The sequence below is a fragment of the Dermochelys coriacea genome, chromosome 7, assembly GCF_009764565.3.
Source record: "Dermochelys coriacea isolate rDerCor1 chromosome 7, rDerCor1.pri.v4, whole genome shotgun sequence".
NCBI classification, from domain to species: domain Eukaryota; kingdom Metazoa; phylum Chordata; order Testudines; family Dermochelyidae; genus Dermochelys; species Dermochelys coriacea.
The window spans coordinates 71,062,098-71,080,988 of record NC_050074.1 but is presented as its reverse complement, the minus strand read 5'-3'; the positions used below and the strand labels follow the sequence as shown (position 1 = coordinate 71,080,988).

The 18,891-nt window shown below is 38.1% G+C and overlaps 1 protein-coding gene across 2 annotated transcripts in view; it reads right to left on the bottom strand.

Annotated features, from left to right (window-relative positions):
• The window catches only part of NRG3 (neuregulin 3), an 896,691-nt gene that overhangs the window by 140,746 nt on the left and 737,054 nt on the right, over positions 1 to 18,891 (bottom strand). For both annotated transcript variants that reach the window (XR_005294219.2, XM_038411630.2), the window contains exon 4: positions 9,332 to 9,358. Coding sequence is in view for 1 of the 2 variants with exons in the window: in XM_038411630.2 (XP_038267558.1) it covers positions 9,332 to 9,358 (27 nt within the window). In the remaining variant the exon portion in view is untranslated. The remainder of the gene's footprint in view (positions 1 to 9,331; positions 9,359 to 18,891) is intronic.

Genomic DNA, 18,891 nt, shown 5'->3' with positions numbered 1-18,891 from the left:
CAGAGAATGCCATAAGTCTCACCCCACCCTTATGAACATGTTTAGGCTAAAATTCCAAAGTCATGCCATGCCTCAGCATGCTATTATTTATTAATATTATTGTTATTGTTATTATTTATTATTTTGAAGTACCCATAAAAGAGCTGAGCATGTCACAAAGCACAGAGAAAGACATGATCTCTACAACAAAGCTTCTGTGCTAATTTTAGAAAAGGCACAATGAGTAAGGATAACAAACAATAGGGTGGGATTGAGTAAGGAAGCAGAAGGCCAATGCCAGATGGCAAAGGGATCCCTGGTAGGTACAGTGAAACTCAGCAGGCCTGACCCACTCAATACACCTCACACGTTGCTGTCATCATAGTTAGTTGGTTGTCACCTTGTCAGTTGAAAGCTAGCAACACACTGATTGTTAATATCACAGTGAAATGTCTGTAACAGTGGTTTGGGTGAAATTATGGATAATCTCTGATATTATCTTTTGGAGAGTAAACAGATGAAAGAGATGAAATGGGTATTTTTTTTTCAAACAAACTGAAAGGCAAATATCTCTGGTTCACTGACAAACTAAGCCAGATGTGACCAGAGACCTGGACAATGGACTATTCATTTGCATCAGAGATTACAGGACCATCATTTGCATTGTAAAATCACAGGAAACTGCAAAAGTGACTGGTGTTAGTAAGCAGAGCAAAGCTGAGCCCCCAGGAGGACTTTCTGACTTGGAAGTCAAAGATAAAGTTTGGGGATTTAAGGAATTGCTGAAAATCTTTGGGATATCCATCTCTTGAGTGATCTAAGACACCAACATTTTGATGCTGTAAGGTGGATCCTGGCTGGAACAGACAATCAACACTGGAGAAGTTGTTGTAAGTAAAGAAATCATCTTGAACAAGAACGATAGCTGATTAAATTTTAGTTTTAGAAGCATGTTTTCCTTTTGTTTGTAATTACTTCTATCTTTATTTCTTCTACCTGGTATCACTTGCCCAGTGTCCTTTTGTTAATAAAACTCGTTTTATTTTTACTACAAACCAACTCAAGGCTGTGTTAGAAGGGAAGGGTGTGTCTACCCCAGTTAAGTTAATAAACTGTAGTGTACTGGCTCCTTAAAGAGCAGCAGATTTAACTTCTCTGAGTGTTCATTGTGAGGGCTGAACACTGCAGGGCAGACATTTCTGGGGAAATTCATGACTGGGAGATTATTGAAAAAAGTAACTGGGCAACGGAAGCAAGGGTGTGACCTGCATGCTTATATTTTGGCTGTTGGTGTCATGACTGTAAACCATAGCATTTAAGGCACCCAGAGTTGCAGGGCAGGAGGTGACACATCCCTTCACTTGTCTGGGTTCAACCCCAAAGCATTAAAGTTGTCACATGGATATTCAATTTAAACAGATGCACACCTTGATGGTTCAATTAAAGATTGGATTTCTTCCTTCTCCTGGAACTTGTAACTTGTTCTGTAATGTCCCATTCTGATTTACTAGTTCTTTAGCAACTTAGTAAAATCAATACAATTGTATCATAAAAAGTGTTAATTGTTATACTTCACAATTGTGGAAGAAATAATTATTTAAGATTTATATTTTTGTAGTGCTCAGTGGACCAACCAACATCAAAGCCCTGATGTGATAGACACTGTACAAACAGAGAAGCAAACATGGTTCATGCCCTAAATAAATTACTATCAAAAAAGGATCTATATGCTAATTTGTAAAAACTGGAATCCAGGAAAATCTGAACTTTATATTTGGAATATATTATCTTTAGAGTAAATACAGCTAGGTTGTCAGCTGATGTAAATCAATGTCACTCCACTAAAATCAATAACGTTATGCCAATTTACACCAGCTGAGAATCTGGGTGATAATGTTCAATGATAACAAAGTCCTTCTATGCTATTGCAGGTATTTACTTTTATTTGTTTATTTGCTGCTTTAAGACATTGCTGCAGATGTAGAGCCCAGCCAACAAACTATATAGATTGTGAGCTGTGCTGAAACTAGTACATTTTGCCTTTTATTTATTTTTGCAAAACAGCAAAAATATTCCGTTTTTAGTTTAGCTGATACTGCCCATCAGCAAATACAACCTGTTTTTATTGGCGTTGTGAATCAAAATGTGTCTGTTACGTGGATGATAAAATTCAAGGTCAGAGAATAGATTAGCTAACCAAATCATGTATTCCCTAAATTGAAAACAGAGAGGACTGTTACATAGGTGTCAGCTAAAGAAACCAAATGAAAGCACCAGCTTTTCTGATATGGACAATTTTTTAAATACTTAGAATATGTACAATTGAAATTCTTTACACGTATTCACAATTACAAGAAGATCCACAAAGGATAATTTTAGTGGTATCTTATGCCTGTTTTAGTTTGTTGCTCTACTTAGTTCACTTCTGTGAGTTGTTATGCCTGATGAATTAAGAGCCTGATTCTGCCCTAACTTTGGTTTTACTGTGGTGTAACTCCACTGACTGAAATGGAGTTACTCCTGATGTACAGAGGTGTGAAATGTGAATCAGTCCTAAAGAAGAACATTTACTTTGGAGAAGGCCCTAATTAAATGGTTCTTGGGGCTGATTCACATTTAACACCAGTGTAAATCAGGAGTAATCATAACAGACTAGAAATGCCAGTTGCCAATTTGTTTTGCAGATACACACTGCCACACATTCCTCTACAGCTGCAATATTTATTTTGCAGTTACACATGGGTAAGTTTCTGTTATTATTTCATAATTTTCGTTTATACAGTTGATGTTGGCTTGGCAGGAGGACTCCTCTTGCATAACAACTATGTTTTCATCAGTAGTTCAATAGATTTCTTCTTGTTCCTGCATGAGGCTTTTTATTTTACCTCTGTATCCCATCACGTACTGCTGTGGCATAACAAGAGTTGAGGAGTCTGGACATGTGGGTATTCTCACTAGGTGCTAAGGCCTTACTGTTGTAAGGTATTGGTTCTTCAAGTATTGACACAGCTTATTTGTTCCTCCATCCAACCACTACTCCATCCTTTGTCCTTAATTTTTCTTCACTGCATGATGGGACATTAGTTATGGTGATCATACAGCATTTCCAGCAGTGGCTGTCTTTCTCTTTGTCTTTGCAGGGATTCTTTAATTCACTGCTGTTTCCTTTTGTCCTTTTCTCCTGTACAATATGATCAAGAGCATGAACACCTTAGTTTGGTTCTACCCTAATCATCCCTATATAGGACATCATAATCACCAATGCAGATAACTGTGGCTCAGTATGTTTATTTCTGAAGATCTTGATTCTGTAACCCACTGTAACTTATTATATTAGCAATGTTGGCAATAAACAACTGCATGAGTCTGTTTCCATTAGCAGTCAGTCTCCTGTTGTTCCTGTGGGAGAATCTTTGGTTCACTTCGATATATTTTAAATTTGTATTATGTAACAATGATACCCATATTCCACCCTTACTCAGTACTATTAATGAACCTCTAAGGTTTTTTATTAGGTGAATGATACCTGCTCTCTGAGCGCCAACATTCATCTACCACTTTATATCCTACTGACCTCCCCCAAAAAACACCCCACCCTTCCTTCACATGAACCCTTTAATGTAATTTACACTTATGTAGACTATATTTTGATCAAAATTGTTTGTGGTTCATCATGTTAATCTTTGCTTACCAGCTTTCCTACCTGCAGAAGTTCTAAGAAATTTATTTAGTACCATTTCTAGGTGCTTTGAGATCCTCAGATGGAAGATTATTACTATATATTTGTATTACTGTAGCACCCCCAGAGACCCCAACTGAGATCAGATCACCATTGTGCTATGTACTGTGCAAACACCTGGTAAGAAACAGCATATGTCCCAAAGAGCTGGCAGTCTAAATAGACAAGCCAAACAAAAGGTGAGAGAAAGGCAACATTATTATCCAACTTTACATATGTGGAACTAAGGCATACAGATTAACTGACTTGGCCAAGGCAATACATGAAGTCTATAGCAGAGTTGGGAATTGAATCTAGATCTCAAGTCCCAGTCCAGTGTCTCAATCACAAGATCATACTTCCACTTTTTAGGTGTTAGAGGAGCATAAAGCATTTCATCATCGTTTGGAGTTTCACAAAAACTGGTACTTCTGATCACAGTACAAAAGTGCCCATTTTCAAAGCCAACCTCTATTCTCTTGTGCTCACATGGCTTCCATTGAATTTAATAGAAGCTGCACATGTGTGCATGGAGGAACAGAATTTTGTTTCTATTGTGAATATGTAAAGGAATACATCAAGGTTGTTAAACACAATTTTCCTCATTTTAACAATTTTTAAACAAAGATTTCTCTTGATTCTAAAATTATATGTAATGATATTAACCCTGCAAAGTGAAGCCAGCAACACTGTTGAAGTCCAGTCATTTAGACATTCAGCATATCTGTACAGGCAATATCATCTAGAAAACAGAAAATAGCTAATACCAAAAATGGGACGATCTTTTTCTCTCATGCAAACCAACTTTCCCTGTCATGCTCTTGCTTATATGTTGCTTCTCTCATTCTTGGTTTTTTGCTTAGGTCACTATTAATGTTGTGTACAAATCCCACATTTCATTTTATGACAGATTAGTGGCAAAACTATTAAACCATTCTCAAAATTGTAACACAGTGAGAAATTTCACTCAGTGTCCTTTATGTGGCATCATTTTTGTGATTTTCTAGCTAAATTCTCATGAAATGGTATTAATAAAGCAAAATCACACCTTTTCTGGCCTCCCACATTCTACCAATTTTACTAAATCACAGTGAAGATGCCAAGTGTGAGAGTTTTGCTATAGCAGTGAAAATGTTCACATAGCTGGAGGTACTAATATTTCCTCTTAAATACAAATAAACTTTTGAAATAAATCTTTCTATGGAGTTGAAGATCAAAGAACTAGGTACCTAACATACCTGTACTCACATACATAAAGAATAGCCAGAAACAATGTGTCTTGGATTATGTAGAAAGGATTGTACAGTGAAGAATGAATGCTGCAAAGACTTATGTAGATCTTTAACTTTACTAATGGACGCAATTGCACTGATTAAATTGGTTTCTTCTTCCGGAAATAAAGTTAAACACATGCAAAAAGCTTTGAATGACTGAGTTAAGGTTTTATGCTTCACTACTGTATCAGCACACATCACTGCAAACAAAATGGAAATTTCCTTTTTATAATTATTAATACTGTATTTTTATATATTTATGGTAAGATTTGTAAAATTGTTTATAAATAAAGAACTATAAAAATGTAGGCAACCTTTCTAAAAAATATTTTATTTTTCTTGCATGCACTTTGAAGTTCTTGGTTCTATACTGACTGGAATCACATATCAGTCAAATTCAGATAATTCCCCACTTTGGCACTTCAAGTGCAGAAGGTGGGGGCCTACAATGACTTTAAACATTAATACTTGCCACTCCAGGCTTGTATTAAACTCCCAAGGTTACAGCTTATCTCTGACCTTGCATTGGTAGATGCTGCCATCACCGAAGTGTAGAACCCCTTTGACAGCCCATGAAGGCACACTTTAGAATTCCTTCCTTTGGGATACCCTCAAGCCCTTTCACACACACACCCCAGGGAAGAGCTGAGAAAGAAAAACTAAGGAAATCAGCTCTTGCCACCAACTAATTAAACAACATGTGCACAAACCTCTTAAGACACAAAAATCAAATTCTGTTCTTAAAAATAAAAGTACATTTTATTAATAAAAAAAAGAAAGAAAATACATCTAGGAACTCAGACTATTGCTAGATTTTAAAAGAGCCACTACAAAATTAAGCACCAAGAATAGCTTTCTTGAGGTCCAGTTTAAAGGTTACAAGCAAAACAAAAGCACCCTGGGTTAACATAGAGGAATCCACAAGCCATAACGAAATAAAAGGGATAAATCTAATCGCGTCTTCCTAGACATTTCCTGATCTACTTACATATCTGGGGTTTTAAATGAGAAGTTTCTAGGTATGATACTGATGATTTTTTCATACCTGGCCCAAGCGTCTTACAGTATGGCTGCTACCCTGCTGCCTCTCCCCAGGAGAACAGACAAAAGGGGAGTCTTTTTCCAATTTTAAAAAGTTCTAGTCTTCCCATTGGCTCTTTTGGCTAGGTGCCCCACTCACTTCCTTTTACCTATGCATAGCAGTGAGACTTTTTAACCATTTACAGGTAGAGTAATTAGAGAACAGCTACTAAGAAGGATTGTAGAGCTACTGGCTGGCTGGGTGTCCATAAAAGGGAGCTACCGACCCGCCTTCATTTATCACGAAGTCTTATGAGAAAACCTGTCTCATGAGATTTGCAGCTTAAGATCTGGATGATTTAGACACAGTTAAGGCCATGTAAGCCAGTGGGAAAACTCACCAGTTGGGAAGATAGAAGAAATATTCCAACATCACTTTAGTTTAAGACCTAAGGGCTGCTTTATTTTCAAACACAAGTTTGTACTATGGAATGACCACACTAGAGCTTGGCTCACGCTGAGCATCCTGCCTACTGCACCTACCTCTTGAGGCAGATGTCTCATATCCTGCTTATTGTAGATCACCTGCTTGCTCCTAGTCAGGTGTCCTGCTACTCCAGTTTTAAAGGAGCCAGAGTACCTGAACTCACATACACAAAGAAGACCAGGAATGGGAAGGGATGAGTGCAACACACCACAAGGACCAATGTCCAGTTATGTATCTCCACTGAACTCAGTGGAGATACTTCTATTAATTCCACTGGGCTCTTAAGCATCCACATTTCTGAATGAACTGAACCACCAGTCTTTATCGATTAATAATCATGAGCTGCAAACCATATTATAGGTATACATATATATAATGTTTCACTCATACTTTCTTGCTTATATGGCCCAAGGAATCTGTTACTCTGGGAGGGAATGAGTTAAGAATAGAGTTCTGGATTCTCTGGTCCTTTAAGTTCCCTTGGGACTGCTTATGCAAAGCACAGTGGGACCACAAGAGCTGGAGATTTCTCCTGGAATCACCCTTTTGAAAAGCTGGAGAAGGTGGGTCCCTATGTCCTACATCATCTCTACCACCACCAGCCATTTGGTGATTCACCGCCCTGATTAAGGGTTAGGATAGGACAGGTGTTTCGAGGGCCAGGGGAGGAGGCAGGGGACCATTTAGAAAGTGGAGAGGGTATGTCAGTGAGGAGATAGTAGCAGATGAGGTGTGGAAGAGCAAGATTTCACACCTGACTCTCTGCAAGCAGAAGGTCTTCTGAAGTTAACACTGCCCCCCACTCCTCCCTCCCCACACACTGTAGTTTAACTTATGTTGGGACTGGACTGGTAGTTATCAGTCTATCAGATCCCACTCTCTACTGTGCCTTAGTTCTACTCAGGTGCAGCAGGGAACTGAGCCCTGAGTTTCATCCAGCACTCTGAGTTTCTTGATTTTTACAAAAAGAAAAGGAGTACTTGTGGCACCTTAGAGACTAACAAATTTATTAGAGCATAAGCTTTCGTGAGCTACAGCTCACTTCATCGGATGCAAGCTTATGCTCTAATAAATTTGTTAGTCTCTAAGGTGCCACAAGTACTCCTTTTCTTTTTGCGAATACAGACTAACACGGCTGCTACTCTGAAACTTGATTTTTACAGAATCACACTGTGCCTTTCTGTGACCTGATTAAATACTAAGTTACCTTTGCTTAAGTCCTATCTAAATTGGTTAAGGTGTTTAGAAGGTTTGAAAAACTGAGAAGACTTGAAATAGTTACATTTTCCCACTATGTAGCCAGATCCTGCAAACCGTTATGCAGGTGAGAGCGACAGCACTAACGTGAGCAGGGCTACTCACCTGAGATAGCGTTTGCTGGGCAGGGCCCTTCTTTTGTCAGTTTATCAATATGGAGTTTTATTAATTACTGACATGTAAATGTAAAAATATACACAAATTCTTTTTAATAAACGTATCTCCTGTTACTGCTTAAATACATTTTTTATTTTAAATAATAGGAATGTATCTTGATAGAAGTTCCAGATCATGAGATAATTAAATTGCAAAGCTAAAGCAGTGGCCAGATTTTATCTTAAAGCCCTTCTGAACCCCCAAATCCTGTGTTTACTGCTATTTGGACTGGGGTTTGTGTGTGGTTTGTGCATGTGTGCGTGTGTTTTAAATAAAGCTCCCTCATGATTATGTCAAAATAATATTTTGTTTCATGTTACTTTTAATATGAATCTAGAGCAAGACAAACTGAAGGCATAGCTGCATAATCTGAGCAAGTGACAGACTAGTTAAGGAATACTGTATAAAGTTTGCATTTCAGATATTAGCAACCTTACTTACTGGTTTTGGCAAAATGCCTTGCACAAATGATGAGTTTGTTCTCTAACTCTGCTAAGGATTAGCCTGAGATTCTTAAAGAAAGTGTCTGTGCTATCTGCTGAACATCAGCTGTCAGGTATGGCTTTGATCGGGTAAACTCAGCACTCCCTCAGTCTGGTGGCTCTTTTACAGGTTAAGCATCTGAGTCAAAAGGATGTACTTCTTTCAGTTTCTAAACCTATACGTAGTGATTTCCATGATTCAATATTTCCCTCTACTTTGAATAAAGGGTTTTGTCTGAAAAATAAGGTTATAGCTCACTTATTATTTCGCTTCAGATTATCTTCCTGAAATATCAATAGCCTGTTTCAGCCTCAGTTAAATTTTACCATTTTATTACAACACTAATTCTATGTAAAACATCAAGTTTAAAAGCATTTTAACATTTACAGTACTCTTTCAGCAAGACAGATATGTTACTACTGAATCTTTTCCAGTGCCTAAAATCTTATATAGAGTATTATCTTTTCAATTGCCACGATACAGCATATTTTCCATACTATGTTGTGCTAGAGTACACAGAAATAAAATATGGAATTTTTAACCCCCACAATACTCGGGGAGCATGAGGCTGAGATTGTGAGATAATCCAAAATTTAATAAACAAATCTAACTCGTGTTGCAAATGTAAACACGCAGGGCCAGATTTTAAAAGGATCAGGTGCCTAGCTGAATTTTCAAAGGCATCTTAGTGCCTAGCACTCTGATTTCAGTAGCTGTTAGAAGGATTTTCAAAAAACATCCAGGAGCCTAACAACCACTGAAATCATTGAGTGTTAGGAACCCAGGTGCTTTTAAAAACCCCTCTAGGCACAAAAATATCCTTAAAAATCTGGCCTGAGTGACCTCTCCAAAACTCAGTGAAGTCAATGATAGCTTCTCCTCTGGCTTCAACTGGCAATGCACTAAGTCCCAAGAGATCCACATTAGTAAGTAAAAGGAAGAAAAGTTAAAACTTACCCATGAATTCAATTCCTAAGTGGTCTGCTATACCGAGGAAAGCATGGAAAAGAAGAACAAAGAAAGACAGGAAAATGTCAGAATTGGGCCCAAATAATACACAAATCATCATCATTAAATGTTTATATTATGCTTACGTCCTAGGGCCCCAATGGGAGCATGGTCCCACTGTTCTGGGTGCTGTACAGATACAGAAAAAGGACAATCTCTGCCAATTAGGGCTTACAATCTAAAGAGAGAAGCATCTAGACAGAAGGGGATGGAGCTACAACATACAAGCAAAGGAATGTGGTGAAGAAGTGACACAGTTTTGTTCATTATAGTTTCTTTCATACTTGGCAAAGTAGGTTTAAAATGCTACCATTCTGATGTGGTAATATTTATATTCACTTTATGGTGATATAAATGACTATACTAGGTGCAGAGCAACAGGAAATCAGACCTAGAAAGTTATAACCAACAGTTTCAAAACTGGGTATCTAAAATTAATCTCCAAAAACCATATTTAGGATTAAATTAAAACAAAAAGGTGAAAAAAGGGTCAGGTTTTCAGTTACTACACATGTGCAACTCCCAATTGTAGAGATCATCTGAATTTTTTTCTCCAGTGGAAAATTTCAACTTGTCATTGAAATGGCAAAAACTGAACATTTTTGTCCAGAAACCAAATGTTTTTAGATTTTGGCCTCAACTTTTTTTGATTTGGAGGTTTTCAGGGTGTTTCCCCCTCCCCCCATCTGTTTAGTTGGTTTGTTTTATTTGTATGAAAAATAGCAATTTTCCGCAGAAAGCACACCCTTTTCTTAAAAAAAAAATCCATTTTGTTGAAAACTCAAATTTCCACCACATGACAGTTTGATGGAAAAATTCTGACCACTTCTAGACAACAGTGTGCTATAAATATGCACAGAGATAACACACGCTGCTGGAAAATCATCTCACTGTCCTTCTTCTGGAGATGTGAAAGGAAGGCATTTTCACCTCCGTCTACTTCTTTTCATTGTATATGCAAATAATCACAATACAGAGGGTTTTTGGCAAGGTTTGTAGTTTAGCAAGTACAATATGTAGGAAAAATGGAATTAAAAATAATTGCATTCACAATCCTAAAATGAATCAGGTTGAAACTTGCTCACAGGTTCAGGATTTAGATATATATGGCTTGGAAGTTGTGCTTGGAGATTACATCTTCTTGGATCCAGAGCACATGCTGGATGCGCTCAAACTCTGACTCCTACAGGCACTGCTTCTGCCAGATAGCACTGCAATGTGCATTATTGTACTTCAGTAAAAGTTGTGGCCTTGGCCTTTAATCCAGTTAGTTGTACATTGTGTTTTCCTTCTATACTATCCAGAGTGACAGCAGCAATGTACAAAACATCATGAATAAAAATACTAGGTTTTCTGTAAGCTTTCAAATCTCTCTCAGATATGTTTAGTAGGGTACTTCACAAGACCTTTTAAAAGTTTCTGAATGTACTGAACTTTCACATTTAACTAAAAATAAATATCATAGCACAAGGAGGAATTGAAAACTGTTAAGAATCTGATCTTGAAGTGTTTATACACAATGAAGTCAAGCACCATTTTTTTTCCAAAAGCAAAACCAGCTAAGTTCAGCCATGTCTCTGTCACATCAATGCTAGATTTCATATCTTTGAATGTGATGTGAAATTACATGGTGCTTACTGAAAAACCAGGGAGCCAATCATCCAACACACTATGAACATAAGAACGGCGATACTGGGTCAGACCAAAGTCCATCTAACCCAGTATCCCGTCTTCCGACAGTGGCCAATGCCAGGTGCCCCAGAGGGAATGAATAGAACAGGTAATCATCAAGTGATCCATTCCCTGTTGCCCATTCCCAGCTTCTGGCAAACAGAGGCAAGGGACACCATTCCTGCCCATCCTGGCTAATAGCCATTGATGGACCTATGCTCCATAAATTTATCTAGTTCTTTTTTGAATCCTGTCATAGTCTTGGCATTCACAACATCCTCTGGCAAAGAGTTCCACAGGTTGACTGTGTGTTGTGTGAAGAAATACTTCCTTTTGTTTGTTTTAAACCTGCTGCCTACTAATTTCATTTGGTGACCCCTAGTTCTTGTGATAGGAGAAGGAGTAAATAACACTTCCTTATTTACTTTCTCCACACCAGTCATGACTTTATAGACCTCAATCATATCGCTCCTTAACCATCTCTTTTCCAAGCTGAAAAGTATCAGTCTTATTAATCTCTCCTCATACGGGAGCCGTTCCATCCCCCTAATCATTTTTGTTGCCTTTTCTGAACCTTTTCCAATTCCAATATATCTTTTTTGAGATGGGGTGACCACATCTGCATGCAGTATTCAAGATGTGGGTGTAGCATGGATTTATATAAAGGAAGTATGATATTTTCTGTCTTAATATCTACCCCTTTCTTAATGATTCCCAACATTATGTTTGCTTTGAGTGGATGTTTTCAGAGAACTATCCACAATAACTCCAAGATCTCTCTCTTGATTGGTAACAGATACTTTAGACCCCATCATTTTATATGTATAGTTGGGAATTGCTAGTTTTGTTACACTACTTCTTGGAAAATGTGTTAAACTCCAGTTTGTTGAATTCATTTACGATCACATCTTCTTTACAGTATCTGCTACAGAGAACAAGCATGGTTATGCAATATGCACAACATACATTTTATAAAGAAAGAACACAGGATAGTGTTATGTAGTATAGTTAGGAGAAAGAACATTGGATAGTGTCATGTGGTATAGTCTTATCGGAATGAGTTTGGGATGGATGCATTACTCAGGATTGGTGAATCCACAGATGGTTTAAGCAGATAATCCCAAATACTCTTCCTTCATTATTGGCATGAAATACATATGTCACACATGCACATACACATCTTATATTTTATAGTGCTATATATTGCCATTCACATCATAGATAGGGTATATTATTTGCAAAGGTATAAATGTATGAATGAATATGGGATCATAAACTACAAGAGTGGACAGTAATCTCAGCATATATTATATTCACAGAAATAAAATGAGTTTCCTTCTGGAATTTTCAGTTTTAATTATGTGACATTACACATGTACATATGCAATTTGCATATATTATTTGCCTGCAAATCACAGAATATTTATTTTATATTTGTCCTTAAACACTGTAAATTAAATCAAGATATTTATAAAGGCATCGTCTGCTTACTTTAAAAAAACCATAGTGGAGATGAAACGCTCTAGTCTGGTCTCCAAGGGACTAAGTTATAAAAAAAGATCAAGTACATATTGTCTTTAAGTCTATGGCAGAACAGTTGATAAAAAATTATCTTTCCCAAACTGGGTCAAACATATTGCATAAAAAAACCTAATGTTTTTCATCAGCAATCTGCAGTCTCCTTCAAGAGTCTGCTGGTTTGTTTTTTTTTTTTTTTTTTTTTTAAAGTGCATGTGATATATCCACCCTTCCATGAAGAGGTAGAGAGATTTTTCTAACATTGTGAGAGGCGCTCTATATATCAGTAGGAAGCTATTATAATAAATATTTAGGCTACTTCAAAATGCAGTGAAATGGAGGATTGGTTTGAAGGACTATCTTTTAGTGGTGTGTGTGAGGGGCAGGAAACAGAGGTGGAGAAATGTTAGGTAGTGGCATTTTATATATCCCATATGCCTAAAAAGCAACATCAGCTACTAGCATTATATACTGTTGACAAAGCTTTTTTCTACAGATTATGAGGAAAAAGGAGTCTATCTGAAATAAGCATTCATAGACCAATATCCCAGCTGCCAAATTATATTCTTATTCCTAGTTCTACAAGAAATTAGAAGAAGGTATCTGGGTATGAAAAAAAAAAACCCAAAGAACAAACAAAACAAACCTCTTGCTGACTCAATGCACATAAAATGTTCTACCGACACTGGAATATGCATTTGATGAATTCCTCTTCCCTTCACAACCCCACCCCTCAAGACGTAAGCACAGGATACCAGTCCTTTTTGTAGGATGATTATTATGTCACTTGATAGCCTCTTTAAAATCATTGGTTTCAGAGTAGCAGCTGTGTTAGTCTGTATCTGCAAAAAGAAAAGGAGGACTTGTAGCACCTCCACTAGTACCCCTTTTCTTTTTAAAATCGTTACCACTTTTTGTAAATGGTTAAATTAGGCACAGAGAACTGGAATTGTCTGGATATTTACTAAGATAAGTCATTCAGGGCAGGTTAGTTGATACCCAGACTAATTCTAGCTGCTATCTAAAGTGAGAACTGCTGTCGATGATAGCTGATACAGCCCTAAGGACTACATGTTTTCAATTGACCTAGGAGGCTGCTAGACATCACAGAAGCAATGCTGAAATGCTTCTGCAATGCAGCAATTTTTATTTGTATTTTTTCTGTCTATAAATCAGGTGTTCCCTTTTTTAAGTGTGAATGCAGAAACATTCATATCCCCTACTGGGATACATTTTAGCATTTACAATAATTTTTTCAATGATATTTCTTAAATACTCTAACATAATCACTCTGTTTACATTTCTGGATTAATGATTTAAAGGAGCCCGATTTTACTAACCCCCTTGATAGCAGCAGCAGCCGTGCACTCCTGAATTAGTAAATAGTAGTAAGAAAATGAGTACTTGTAGCACCTTATAGACTAACAAATTTATTAGAGCATAAGCTTTTGTGAGCTACAGCTTACTTCATCGGATGCATACAGTGGAAAATATAGTGGGGAGATTTTATATAACAGAGAACATGAAACAATGGGTGTCACCATATAGACTGTAACAAGAGCAATCAGGAACGGTGAGCTATTACCAGCAGGAGAGCGGGGGGGATTGGCCCACCTTGATTATCACTACTAAACATCCCCCCTCTCTCCTGCTGGTAATAGCTCACCTTTCCTGATCACTCTTGTTACAGTCTGTATGTTAACACCCATTGTTTCATGTTCTCTGTGTATATAAAATCTCCCTACTATGTTTTCCACTGTATGCATCCGATGAAGTGAGCTGTAGCTCACAAAAGCTTATGCTCTAATAAATTTGTTAGTCGCTAAGGTGCCACAAGTACTCCTTTTCTTTTTACAGATACAGACTAACACGGCTGCTACTCTGAAACCTAAATAGTAGCCGAATCTCCTGACTACTGGGCCTTGAAGGGTTTCTTTGTCCATCATAAATCTTCAGAAGCAGATAAGAGAAGCTAGGCTACAATTTACGTAAGTCTGAATATAACCAGATCCCCTCCACCCCACAATGCACACACACTTCTTCCCTCTAAGCCTCATTATACAGGGATTTGACTATATAAAAAGTCTCCTCCAACAGCTAACATTAAGGGCTTATTTTCCTTAATATCAATGCAGCCCCAGCAGCAGTGGTGTTTACTAGAAGTGTAATCTGTGGTTTTGAGGATATGAAATAACTTGTTAGATGGCTATGAGTTCAGGAATGTTAGCAGTCATTCAGTAAACTAATCAGTCCCACTGTTCACCCAGTAGCACTTTTACATTCTAGAGGAAAAGAGGTGTAGTTGCCAACACCAGAAAAGAAAAGATAAAATGGTTGTTTCTCAGATTGCCTTTGTTTGGAATAGACACAAGAGAGGACAAATAACTCTTTTCATAGAATCATAGAATATCAGAGTTGGAAGGGACCTCAGGAGATCGTCTAGTCCAACCCCCTGCTCAAAGCAGGACCAATCCCCAATTTTTTTTTTTTGCACCAGATCCCTAAATGGCCCCCTCAAGGATTGAACTTGCAACCCTGGGTTTAGCAGGCCAATGCTCAAACCACTGAGCTATCCCTCCCCCAAACCCTAGGTTTAGCAGGCCAATGCTCAACCCACTGCTCAACCCACTGAACTATCCCTCCTCCTAAAATTGAAAAGCTCAGGGCAAATACTGACTCTACTGAAATAAATTCAATATTGTATTATTGTAATACTGTATTGTCTAACTACTAGCAAACATAGGACTAGAGTCTCATGTGATATAAGGAAGTGGAAACTTTCCTTAAATCCTCTGTTGGGAATACCCTTTGTCTGTGGGAGTTCCCAGCATATGTAGAGAAGTGTAACCAACCTATACCATGAGGCGTATTAGAGGGACGGAGGAGCATGAGGGAGGCAGTGGCTCAAACATAATGAGCTCTGGTAATCCCCAGCCATCATCAACTGTCACCCCCACGCAGCTCTTATTTATGCTTTAACCAGGGTAAAGAATCAGGGAACTGTAACTTATACCTTGAGAGTCCATGTCACAATGGGAACCTAGGCTTGGATCAGGCTTTTACCACACAGCCCATAGTAAGGGGCGCTCCCCATGTTTGATGAGGAAGGACCAATTTTGTGAGACCCCTCTATGGGATGCATCATATTCCCTTTCCTTCTACATGTCCAGCCATCTGGTGAATGCATGGAAAGTGGAGCTATGACACCACCTATTTCTGCCCCTCCACACCCAGTTTTGCCCTTGGGAGGGAATAACGTCTGAAGAGCAATCTTAGCGCTCCACCAAATATCATGACTGATTCAGGCAATCCTAACACAGCACATGCAACATGTGTGGGAGTCCTTACTCCCGCCTGTTCCTTATGAGGCCATGATAGACAAGGGCCAATCTGACCGTTAGACAGTAAATAGTATTTGTATTTATGATTTCTGAGCACTCAAAAGTGTGCTGGGCACATCATAAGAACTAGCGGAGTCACAGAACCTCATTCTCCACTGCCCTACCCTTTTGGTGGTCTTTTACACCTGTACAAGGACGCAGAGGCTGGGGTGGGGAAGGGAGGAATGCTACTATTCTGTTTTGGAAGCATTCTTCGTCCACTTTGCATAGCTATAAATGACAATAAGGTGGGAGGTGGTAGGGAAGTCAGACCTCGGTGTTGTCCCCCTACTTATATTCTAAATTTAGATATCACCCAACATAGTGAAATGCAGAAAGGGACAAAAATGAGGGTGAGATGGAGGAGGGTGAGTGAAGGTTAGACTCTCTGATCTTTCAGTCACAAAATAACCAAACATACAATTGTAAACTATTCTGAAATTCTTCATTCTCTGCATCCATGGAACACAAGAGAAAAAAGCCAAGTTCCAGAAAACAGAAGTGAACATAAGAGTACCGTTTAATTTCATTTTGTAAACAACGTAGAACATCTGATTGTGAGTCAAAAGGTAAGTCTTATATAATAGCTGCTTTATGACAGTAGTATGCTACACCAGCACTATGGATACAAAGTGGTGTGCATGTGCGCATGAGGGCATGCGCACACATACGGTGTCAGCAGTTTCACTCTGGTGGGTAGATGAACCATACCAGAGAGACATTCCTCACATATTGAAATCAACCTTCAGCTGCAATGCAACACAGACATACCTTATAAAATATTAATGATAGAAATTAATTTGCAGCTTAAGAGATACTGGCCCTGTGCTCATATCTACATCATACTCTCTGTCTTCACAGCAGCCAAAGCATTCATAGCACAATTTTACAAAAAATGAAAAAGCAGATTTCAAAGGCAATAATAACAATGCTGTGATTTCCTTTCAGAGTGGGTCCTTTTTTGAAAAATGTTGTTAGCTTCTTGAATTGTCAATTTATTTAAATTAATGCCAAAATGTTCTGCTTTGGGGGAACCTTCAGAATGCCTGAAAGGAAACATATTTCTTATGAAATACCCGGCTGCTGCAGAATGATTGCATGTACACAGGACAGTATAAATGTGTTATTACTTTGCTACCAGACATTTACCACCCACAGTTAAATATACGGCAACATTGTAGGTTTCTCTCATTTTCAGTATAGGGACTATTGATAATACTATATGAATGGTAAATACTGTGCTGCAGTAAATGTCCCCTTCTTTTCAAACTGTCCCTGTACCCTTTTTTAGTTCTGTGTTATGTCATTTTAATGATAGATTGAGCACAAATGAACACAGTATTCCAGATGAGGCATATATGTATTATAATGATATTCGGTAACTTTTTCAAAAGCCTCCATATGATGTTCCTAAGTCCAATTTTCTAAGTGTGTAAATCTCATAGATTTTCAAGAGCACTTAGACTTGTAAATCCCTCAGATGGTCTGGAAAATGTTAACCATTGTATTCATTTCAATGGCCCCGAAAACTCTCCCCTTTTTACACAGAGCTCTCCCCTCCCACATGGAAGGGGGGTACTTAACCACATCTGCACCCACCTACCCACCCCGTGGAAGCCACAGAGTGTTTTCTGAGAGTCCAAGGTTCATACTGAGGGAGAGGGTAAAAAAAGGGCACGAAAGGGAGGGGAATGGCAATTTACAATTTCAACCCTCACCCCCCTACTCTAAAAATGCAGCTTTGGGTGCAGGCATCCCATGGATTCCCTGGGAGCCCAGCAGACATTTTCTGAATCCCTTTCCCCCTGAGAAAACCCACGTGTGGACCTAAGGGAACATCTGTGTCAGGGGATTTTTCATAGAGATTTCATCCCTTAGGTCCCCATGTGCAGGTTTTACTGGGTAGTGGGGTGCTTCTTTACATTGCGCTGTCCACCTGGATATTGACGGTTTCTCCCTGAATGGTTACATTTGTTTTAGAACCCAGCAACATTTATGAGTAGTTTCGATTATTTCTTATCTTATTCTTTAAATTATTATTCTTAAATTCTTAAATTATTCTTTAAACTTTATGTTTATCAACACTGAATTTTATCATTATGCTCTCCATTCGCTTAGCTTTGTTAGATCCCTCTGACTTCCTTGGATTTTTTCCAGTCTTGAATAACCTAAATGATTGTGTGTCATCTGCAAATTTTCCCACCTAACTGCTCACTTCCCCTTTCATTAATAAATATATTAAACAATGCTGGTCCCAGGTCCTGTTCCAGCAAAGCACTTAACGCAAATATTTAACTTTTAACTCATGAGTAGTCTCATTGACTTCAAGACTTGCCATGTTGAAAACTGACCATTTATTCCTGCTCTGTTTTCTGTCTCTTATCCAGTTTCTAATCCATGACAGTACTTTGTCTCTCCATGACTACTTAGTTTCCTTAATAGCCTCTTGTGAGATATTTTGTCAAAGGCTTTTTGAAAGTCAATGATACAGGATGGTTGTAACCAAGAGCAGAATTTCACCTGATGCTTGCAAGGACAATATTAATAAAAACATCAGGAACTGTGGATGTGCCACAGACTTTATATTTGAAATACAGAATAAATTCCTGCTCTCAGTTATACCTGTGAAACTCCAGTGACTTCAATGCATAGTGTAACTGAGCACATAATTTATTCCATAGATTTTTGAGGGTGTTTTGTGTTATTACCAGGATTTAGTGAGGTGAATGAAAGGGAATATACAGGGAAAGGATGTAAAACAATGCACTTTGATTTAGAATTTGCACATTGGGCCTGATCCAATTCTCAGTTAGGTTGATTAGAGTCTTTCTGTTGATGGTGGAAGCTGAATCATACTCTGCATAGGTTATTTTAGACATGTATATTTTTATTTTAACATTATGTTCAATTTTGTTATTAGCATCTCAACATGCTTTCTTA